Consider the following 9,784-nt stretch of genomic DNA (forward strand, 5'->3'; position numbering starts at 1 on the left):
CCGCCTCACTCGACCGCTGGGGTATAGGCCCTGCCTCGCCTAACCGCTGGGGTATGGGCTCTGCCTCGCCCAACCTCTAGGAGGTGGACTCCACCTCGCCCGACCGCTGGGTCGGGGGCTTCGCCTCGCCCGACCCCTCAGCCGCGGCTCCCGTCTTGCCCGACGGAAGCCCATGCCGCCGCCAACCACTACGGGTCAGAAAAACCCAAGGTCAAACTTCTGGCACCGGGCAGGGAGTAGGCACATCTCGATGTGACCTAAAGATGTCAATGGGGCCCCATTCCCCGATTCCCCGCGGGGAATTCACCCATTAGGGGACGGGGATGGTACCAATTTTCTCCCCAAGGGGAATTAAATGGGGAAAAATCATCCCCATCGGGGATGATGGGGACGGGGATGGTATGCCTACCCCCGTCCCCATTCACCACGGGGACCCAAAATGTGCAGGCTGCTGCTTAAGCTAGCTGGGCTAGCTGTCTGCTCAGCGTGAAGCTAGGCCGGCCCATCGTAGCCACAGAGCTGGGCCAGCGGCTTGCACGGCGTGGGGGACTGGGGGCGCAGCTGATGCGCGTGACCCAGCCATCAGACGAGCCAAGCCGCCGCTTCTGCCTCCTCCTCCTTAGTCCTCACTCGTCACTTGCCCTCTCCCTCACTGACGCTAGCTCTCCCGCTCTCTCCCTCTCCCATGTGCCCCAAACCCTAGCTTACCGGTCATGCATGCCTCTGCCTCCGCGGTCCCCATGGAAGCCTTCGCCTCCGCCTCCGCCCGTAGATCCGCCGCGGGCCCTGACCCATGGCCGGAGGAGCTCGGTATGCCTCGGGCTTGGGAAAGACAGCGCACCACCACCAGATCTAGAGGGAGGAGGGCCGCGCCGCCGCCGCCATGAGCCACCAAATCTCCCGCCTCGGATCCAGAGGGAGGAGGGCCACCTCCACCGGATCCTCACCTCAGGTTCGCGCTGGAGGGAGAAGGAGAGGGGATGCCGCCGGGAGGGGAAGGGGAGAGGGTGGCGGGATGGGGAGGAGGCACCACTGGAAGGGGAAGGGGAGAGGGGCGTCGGGATGGGGAAGTGATGGAGAGCGGAGGATGCCTGGCTTGGGAGGGTCGGTCTAGGGCGCCACTCAGTGTGGAGAGGTGCGCTTGGCGTTCCTGAGGGAGAGGGCAGCCGCCGCCGCCGCAGGACCTCTAGGCTGATGTGGGGATGGGGATCCCCGCGGGGATTAAATCCCTGAGCGGGGACGGGGATGGGGAAGAAGTGCTCCCTGTGAGCCTTCACGGGGACGGGGACGGGGGAGATTTGCCCCCGCGGGGACGAGGATGGGGAGTAACCCCCGACGGGGAATTCCCCATTGACATTTCGAATGTGACCCATGGCCACGACATGTCACTCCATGGATTCACATCGCCAACAGTGATGCATGCGTGGTCACTGTGCTGCCTACTCCTCGTACGACCGCTAACTGACACGTCGGTTCGTCGCGTCGTCCGCCGGGACAGGATGGAACGCCACGACCAGCTAATGACGTCGTGGCGTGGCACCAGCGGTGAACAGGAGCCCAGCGTGGAGCCATCCCTGTCACCATCTACAACGTTGGTGGGACCCGCATAATGGAGAAGAAGGACCCAGCAGGCCTAGAGGTTTTCTTCTCCTTGACTTTTCTCCGTCTTTCTCTCTATAACCTGCTCTTCCCCTTCGTCTATAAAAGGGGAAGCAGGACACCCCATGAAGGGCAGGTCAGAACACGGCTCTATACGCTTTGGACGCCTAAGATATCTGGACACATCTCTCCACACACACACACAGAGACTTGGGACCTTCTCCCTCTCTCACCTGTTTGTAACCCCTACTATAAACTTTCGATGCTAGTAACACAAGCAGCAGCGGTGAACTGGACATAGGGACATTCTGCCCGAAACAGTATAAATCTTGTGTCCTCTAAGCACACCATCTGAGCCAGACGCGCAATCTAAAAATTTACTAGTTGGTAACTCGAAACACTGATAAGAAGGCTTTGTTTATTATTAATTTGTGCATTAGTACATTGTTGCTTAGAATGATGGTGGCCCTGGGTTGCTAGTACTAAGTTGCTACTGCCAGCCTTCGCTTCTTCCTTGTTACTTTGTTGTCTGACACATGCTAGTACGTCAACATGGAGTAACTGAGGTGATAGTCTTCGATCTTGTTCTCACTCCAGATGCTCTGGTGCTGCCAAGTCCAACAGTTCTGCATGCTATCTTTTTTGCTGGTGGACCAAAGGCTTCTCTGCGCCTGCTGGGTGGATAACTGCTAGGCAATACCAGTTGGTGCCTTCGGCTTCGGGGGGATGTTATGAGACTTCGTATGGTATCCACCCGTAGCCTTCGGCTTCTGTTGGTCTATGGCAAGCGGAGGTTGTACACCACCCTACGGTACTGGTGTTCGCGCTCTCATTAGCCTTTGGTTGCTGCCTTGAGCTACTGCTATGACGAGTCTTCGCATGGTAACGCTTGAAATGGCTTTCTGGTTTTGCAAGGACACTCCTGCTTCCATGACGTCAGACCCCTTTCGATCTCTATCTCCTCCTTTGGGTGGCCAAATGCTGAAATGGGGTGAGTGGGTTGGGTTTGGTTCCCTTTTATAGGCTGCAGCTTGCTATGCACTTGAATTTTGGTTGTTGAGGTGGGTAAGCGCTTTGAGTGCGTTCGTAATCTGGTAAGCCCGTGTTTAGTTAGGGAAAAGTTGGAAATTTGGTTACTGTAGCACTTTTCGTTTTTATTTGGTAATTAGTGTTCAATTCTGGATTAATTAGGCTCAAAACGTTCGTCTCGTAATTTTCAACCAAACTATGCAATTAGTTTTTTTTCGTCTACATTTAATGCTTCATGCACGTATCGCAAGATACGATGTGATGCGTACTGTAGCATTTTTTGAAAAAAAAATTCGCGAACGGCTAACTTAAAGATGCGGATCATGTTGTACTTGCAGTATCTTTTGTATTTATGATTTGGTACTTTTACGTTTGCTGCTTCGTGACTTTCGCTTCCCTGATGCCTGAACGGGACAGGTCTTTGTCAGGTATCTGCTCTGATGCCTGTGGCGAAGACAGGGCTTTGTCAGGCATGTGGTTTTTTTAGCCTTGAATTCGTGCCTTCATGCCTGAACAATGATAGGTCTTCGTCAAGTGTGAGATGCTTGAGAGCTGCAGAGGTCGTTCCGTGCTCAGTGGCCTTTGGCCGTGGGCGACGGAGGGTCCTCCTTGTCGAGTTTTGATTGTCGAATGTCGTGGCTTCGCTGCTAGCCGCTTTCGACCTTCGCTTTCCCATACTTTATGAGGGAATTTTTTCTTTATATTTTAGAGTAATTTTACATGGGTCCAGCCTCGTTAAAAACATCAACTCTACAAGGAGTCCTCTCTGTGAGAAAAAGAGTATATGACCTTCTTTTGCAAAAAAATGAAAGAAAAAAGAAAAAAATTAAAACTGGTACTTAGGTGTCCTTCGCTTATACTCTAGCGAAGCTCACCTTTACATTCAAATGTAAAATATGCGGAGGTTGTCGTTGTTCCAGGTGTGATTTGTTGTCCTGCCTTCGGTGTCAGTCAGGTGGAATGATCCTAGCCTTTTTGCAGCTGTTGCTATGAATGGTCCTTCCCATTTTGGCTAAAGCTTGCCAACATTTGCCGCGTTTGGTCTCCTTAGGACTAGGTCTCCGTTCTGTATGTTTTTCCTAACCACTTGGGCATCTCTCCATTTCTTGGTTTGGTCTTGGTACTTGGTGATATTTTGTACTGCCTCTGTTAGATAGGTTGGTTAGCTGATCCCCGGGGATTACTCCCCGTCATGCCTGCATGTGTACCATGGTTAGTTTGCTAGATCCTTGTTTGTAGCTTATGGTTGTATTCTTGTTGTATTCACCCGATGTATATGCCACCGCTGGGGGGCTGTTTCCCGGCCTATTTAACATGCAACCGAGGCCCTGGGATGGGTACCTCGTTCTCTCCATTTCACGTGGTACCAGAGCCTAGAAACTCCTCACGGAGAATTGAAGATGTCTTCTTCCTCATCGTTTCCTGCCACTTCCCTCGGCCTTGCCTTCATTCCTGTGACTGAAAAGCTTACGAGGAGCAATTTTCAGTCATGCCAGGCCCAAGTCCTCTCGGCGATTAGAGGCGCCCAGGCCGCGAGCTTCATCAAGCCGACGGCCAAACCACCAGTAGAATTCCTTGCCGCCAAGAGTGCCGATGAGAAGGAACCACTAGTGGCCAATCCGGAGTACGACATCTGGGTGGCCAAAGATCAACAGGTTCTGAGCTACCTGTTGACATCTCTTTCCAAAGATATCCTCGGGCATGTTAATACCGAGGTAACGACGGTGGCGGCGTGGGCCGCTATCGAGAAACTGTTCGCGGCGCAGTCCAGAGCGCGGGTCATTGCCACTCGCATGGCCCTGGCGACCGCGACGAAGGGAAACGCCACAATTGCCGAATACTTTGGCAAGATGAAGGGCCTCGCCGACGAGATGGCGTCAGCGGGCAAGAAGATCGAAGACGAAGAACTCGTGTCATACATCTTGACCGGGTTAGACGAGCCGTTCGACCCAGTGGTGTCCGCGGTGACTGCGCGTGTGGAGCCAATCACGGTGAGCGAACTGTTTACTCAGCTCGTAAGTTTTGAACAGTGGATGGATCTACGCGGTGGTGGACAGCAGTCCTCCGCCAATGCTGTTGCAAGGGGTGGCCATGGTGGCAGCCAGCATTTTCGTGGACGCGACGGCGGCGGCGGACGCCGCAACGGTGGCGGCCGCGGCGGCCGTGGCAACTCTGGCCGCGATGGTGGCGGCCATGGTTCCGGCTTCCAGCAAGGTGTTTTTTGCCAGCTGTGCGGTAAAGAGGGACACACCGTTGTGTGGTGCTTCAAGAGATTTGACGCATCGTTCACAGGCGCGCCACAGAAGTCTGCCTCCTCTGCCATGACCTCTTATGGGGTCGATATGAATTGGTATGTGGATTCAGGAGCCACTAATCATATTACTGGGGAGCTTGAGAAGCTCTCAGTGCGCGACAAGTACATCGGTGGAGATCAAGTCCATGCAGCCAATGGATCAGGTATGAAGATAGATTTTATTGGTAACACTACATTGCAATCCCCAACTAGATCAATTCATCATAACAACATACTACATGTTCCTAAGGCTAGTAAAAGTCTTATATCTGTTAACCGACCTGCTCGCGACAATAATGCATATCTCAAGTTTCATCCAACTCATTTTTTCATCAAGGAACAGCAGACGAAGAAAATCCTCCACACCGGCAGATGTGAAGGTGGACTCTACCCGTTCAAGCCTTCATCCAATAAGCAAGGGCTTGCTGCTATCAAGCCATCCAGCTCATGGTGGCATTATAGGCTAGGTCATGCATCTCAACAAGTTGTTCATCAAATTCTTAGTCGCCACAATCTTCCTGTTTTTAGAGTCCAATAATAATGTCTGTGACGCGTGTCAGCAAGGCAAACATCATCAGTTGCCTTATCCTAGATCTAGTAGTGTGTCTTCTAGTCCTATGGAACTTCTTTTTTTAGATGTTTGGGGACCTGCCCCAACATCAGTTGGAAAACATGCTTATTATGTTAGTTTTATCGATGATTACATTAAATTCGTATGGATCTATCTTTTGCGTCATAAATCTGAAGTTTTCCAATGTTTCCAAGACTTTCAAAATCTTGTTGAAAGGCAATTCAACTGTAAAATCCGGGCCATTCAAACGGACTAGGGTGGAGAATACCGATCATTGAATTCTTTCTTCACACGTATAGGAGTAGCTCATCAAGTATCTTGTCCACATGCTCACCAACAAAATGGCTCGGCTGAGCGAAAACACCATCACATTGTGGACATGGGTCTTACACTCCTTTCACATGCCTATGTCCCATTGAAGTTTTGGGATGAAGCCTTCTTGACGGCTGTGTTCATCATCAACAGATTTCCCTCAAAGGTTATTGACAACCAATCCCCATTTGAACGCCTCCATGGGAAAGCATCGGACTATACCTTCTTGCGTACCTTTGGGTGTGCAGTTTGGCCAAATTTGAGACCTTACAACTCCAGAAAACTACAGTATAGGTCCAAACGGTGTGTGTTCTTGGGTTATAGCCATATGCATAAGGGTTTTAAGTGCTTGGACCCCACCGAAGGGCGTGTTTACATCTCTCGGGATGTTGTGTTTGATGAACATGTGTTTCCATTCTCTACTCTTCACCCCAATGCCGGAGCACGTCTTAGGTCAGAAATTGCCCTCCTGTCACCATCTCTCCTTGATCCTAATGCTAGTTTTGGGGATGCTTTGTTGCGTGATCAACATCTGTCTTCGCCTGTTTCTACTAATGTTGTCCCTAGTGTTGTTTATACTACAGAAGATGCAGGAGAAAAATCGGCTGAAAACGGTGCTGTTTTGGCCTTCAAACGGCGACATCTCATGCTACCACTACAAGACAGGGCTGGCACTGAAAGCGGGGTCGATCCGGCGGCGGCTGATCTTCCTTGTACTGATGGATCCGCCTTGGATTCCGCAGCACCTCATACTGGTCTGCCTGTTGCTGCACAGCCACCGCCTGCCTTCCTCGACTCCAGCACACCGACAGGAGCTGCCAGATCTTCTACACCGTCCTCGCCTGGGCTTGCAGCTACTGGCGGGGGAGACACACCACAGCTAGATCCCGTCCAGGGTGGGTTACTATCACTGGAGATCCTCCCCTCTGGATCGTCTGTGGCCGCGGATCCTGCTGTTACTTCTACCCCACAGCGACCTGTTACACGTTTGCAAAAGGGAATAAGCAAACCCAAGGTATATACAGATGGGACAGTGAGATGGTGCAACCTTGTCACTTCTATGGATGGTGAGCCTTCTACTGTAGCAGCTGCTCTTGGTGACAAGAACTGGGTATCTGCCATGGATAGTGAGTACCAAGCACTTCTCCAGAATAGAACTTGGCATCTAGTTCCAAAACCTAAAGGGAAAAACATCATTGGATGTAAATGGGTGTACAAAATTAAGAAGAAAGCAGATGGCTCCATTGACAGATACAAAGCCCGTTTGGTTGCTAAGGGGTTCAAGCAATGGTATGGGATTGACTATGAGGACACATTTAGTCCTGTAGTCAAGGCGGCGACTATCAGACTTGTTCTGTCAATTGCAGTATCTAAAGGTTGGTCTCTTCGACAACTTGATGCCCAGAATGCCTTCTTACATGGAGTACTAGAAGAAGAAGTGTACATGTACCAGCCACCTGGTTATATTGACAAGACTCATCCATCCTATGTATGCAAATTGGATAAAGCTCTTTATGGATTAAAGCAGGCTCTAAGAGCTTGGTACGCTCGCTTATGCAACAAATTGGTGAAGCTTGGTTTCATGCCCTCAAAAGCTGACACGTCCTTGTTCTATTATTGTAAGAAAGGTCACACAATGTTTGTCTTGGTGTACGTGGACGACATAATTGTGGCTAGCTCTTCCACTGCAGCTACACATGCTCTTCTTCGAGACCTACAACATGAATTTGCTCTTAAAGATCTGGGTGATCTTCATTACTTCCTAGGCATTGAGGTTAAACGGAATCAGGAAGGGTTAGTGTTGTCTCAACAGAAGTATGCATCTGATATTTTATCTAGAGCCGGCATGAGTAATTGCAAGTCCATTGACACACCGTTGGCAACTTCAGAAAAACTCAGTTTGACTAATGGAGATAAACTTGGTACAGAAGACTCTACAAAGTATCGCAGTATGGTAGGGGCGCTGCAATATCTTACTCTGACCAGGCCAGATATTTGTTATGCTGTCAACAAGGTGTGCCAATTTCTCCATGCTCCCACAACGGTTCACTGGAGTGTCGTCAAAAGGATTCTACATTATATAAAGGGATCTTGGAACACTGGACTAAAAATCAGCAAGTCAAATTCCATGATCATTAGTGCCTTTTCTGACGCCGATTGGGCAAGATGTGTGGATGACAGAATATCTACTGGAGGCTCTACAGTGTTCTTGGGTAGCAATCTCATCTCTTGGAGTGCTCGGAAGCAAGCTACAGTGTCTCATTCGTCCACTGAAGCTGAATACAAAGCATTGGCAAACACTACTGCCGAAATGATGTGGGTATAGAAACTTCTACAAGAACTTGGTGTTCCTCATGTGAGAACTGCACGGCTATGGTGTGACAACCTAGGCACCAAGTACTTGACTGCAAATCCAGTTTTCCATGCACGTACCAAACACATCGAAATTGACTTCCATTTTGTTCATGAATGAGTAGCAAACAAATTACTTGATGTCAGGTTTATTTCTTCAGGAGATCAGCTAGCTGATGTGTTCACAAAGCCAGTTTTAGCTGCTCGAATTAAGTGGTTTTGCTCCAATCTCAACCTTGTAAGTGGTTGAGATTGAGGGAGGGTGTTAGATAGGTTGGTTAGCTGATCCCCGAGGATTACTCCCCGTCATGCCTGCATGTGTACCATGGTTAGTTTGCTAGATCCTTGTTTGTAGCTTATGGTTGTATTCTTGTTGTATTCACCCGATGTATATGCCACCGCTGGGGGGCTATTTCCCAGCCTATTTAACATGCAACCGAGGCCCTGGGATGGGTACCTCGTTCTCTCCATTTCACAGCCTGCAACCTTAGGCCTTCGATTGTTTCTTTTGAGTAATCTTTGTCTGAGACGAACGCGTGTTTCATTGCGCGGAGGATTTGATGCTTTGCTTCTTCAGGCAACATTGCTTCTTCTCCGTATAGCAACTTGAATGGGGTAAAACCTCTTGCTCTGGATGTTGTGGTGTTGTGGGAACAAACAACTTTAGGCAGTTCTTCCACCCATTTTGCCCTTGCAAAGGCCAAACAGCATTTTGGTTATTGCTGAGAATACCACTCTGTTTGCTCTTTCTACGGCATAGTTGGACTCCGGGTGGTAGACTGATGCGAAGGCTAATGATGTCCCGATACTTTTGTACAAGGCCCTGAAACTGTCCAAGTTGAACTGCTTGCCATTGTCTACAGTGAGGGTTCTTGGCACTCCAAATCTGCAAACAATGTTCTGCCAGAAGAATTTTTTCACTGATTCTGAAGTGATAGCTGCCAGGGGCTTGGCTTCAATCCATCTTGTGAAGTATTCGATTGCCACGACTACAAACTTGTTCCCCCTTGTGAAGGTGGCAGAGGTCCTACAAGGTCCATTCCCCATCTCTGCAATGGCCACGACGGTGATGTACTCTAACACGCTTCACAAGTTCTGACTATATGTTCTGCATCCTTAATGTGGGTAGGCTAGTAGAAACCCTGTCTGATGGCCTTCGCTGATAGTGCGCATGGGCCTATGTGTAATCCATATATCCCTGAGTGTATTTCCTGCAGTAGCTCTTTGCCTTCGCTCTATGTTATGCACCTTAGCAGTGGTTGCACGACACCTTTCTTGTACAGAACATCGTCCACTATAGTATAATTTCTTGCTCTGGTAGCCATTCTTATTGAGATTGGCTCATCCCCTGCATGGTGAGTACTGTTGATTTGATCAATGATTAACTGCCTCCAATCTTCTGCCTCAGTGACCAAGACTTCATTGAACGCCTTCGCTATTGTCGCTATTGCTGGCTCTTTTAATTCTTGGAAGAAGGTTCCTTCAGGCATGGGTAGGTTGTTTGCTGCAGCCTTCGCTAGCTGGTCGGCTTCTAAATTTTGTCCTTGGTATATACTTGAGAGTAAACCCTTGGAATCTTTGCTCTAGAGCTCTGACTATTGCCAAATATTTGATCAGCTCAGGCTCGC

General features: G+C 49.7%; 1 protein-coding gene across 1 annotated transcript; it reads left to right on the forward strand.

The window, feature by feature from the left end:
• The first annotated feature begins 4,028 nt into the window (after positions 1 to 4,028).
• Positions 4,029 to 9,255, forward strand: LOC136480411 (uncharacterized). Its single transcript, XM_066477961.1, has 3 exons — positions 4,029 to 5,085; positions 6,389 to 7,818; positions 8,935 to 9,255. The coding sequence occupies exons 1-3, from the start codon at positions 4,029 to 4,031 to the stop codon at positions 9,253 to 9,255; spliced, it is 2,808 nt and encodes a 935-aa protein (XP_066334058.1).
• Positions 9,256 to 9,784: the final 529 nt, after the last annotated feature.

The sequence above is a fragment of the Miscanthus floridulus genome, chromosome 9, assembly GCF_019320115.1.
Source record: "Miscanthus floridulus cultivar M001 chromosome 9, ASM1932011v1, whole genome shotgun sequence".
NCBI lineage: Eukaryota > Viridiplantae > Streptophyta > Magnoliopsida > Poales > Poaceae > Miscanthus > Miscanthus floridulus.

Excerpts from the sequence above, each read along its gene's own strand:
- LOC136480411 (XM_066477961.1), top strand. The coding sequence starts at position 4,029 with ATGTCTTCTTCCTCATCGTTTCCTGCCACTTCCCTCGGCCTTGCCTTC. Across the intron at positions 5,086-6,388 it reads CCATGCAGCCAATGGATCAG|AAGATGCAGGAGAAAAATCG; the intron begins GTATGAAGATAG and ends TTTATACTACAG. Across the intron at positions 7,819-8,934 it reads TTTGTTATGCTGTCAACAAG|ACTGATGCGAAGGCTAATGA; the intron begins GTGTGCCAATTT and ends TCCGGGTGGTAG.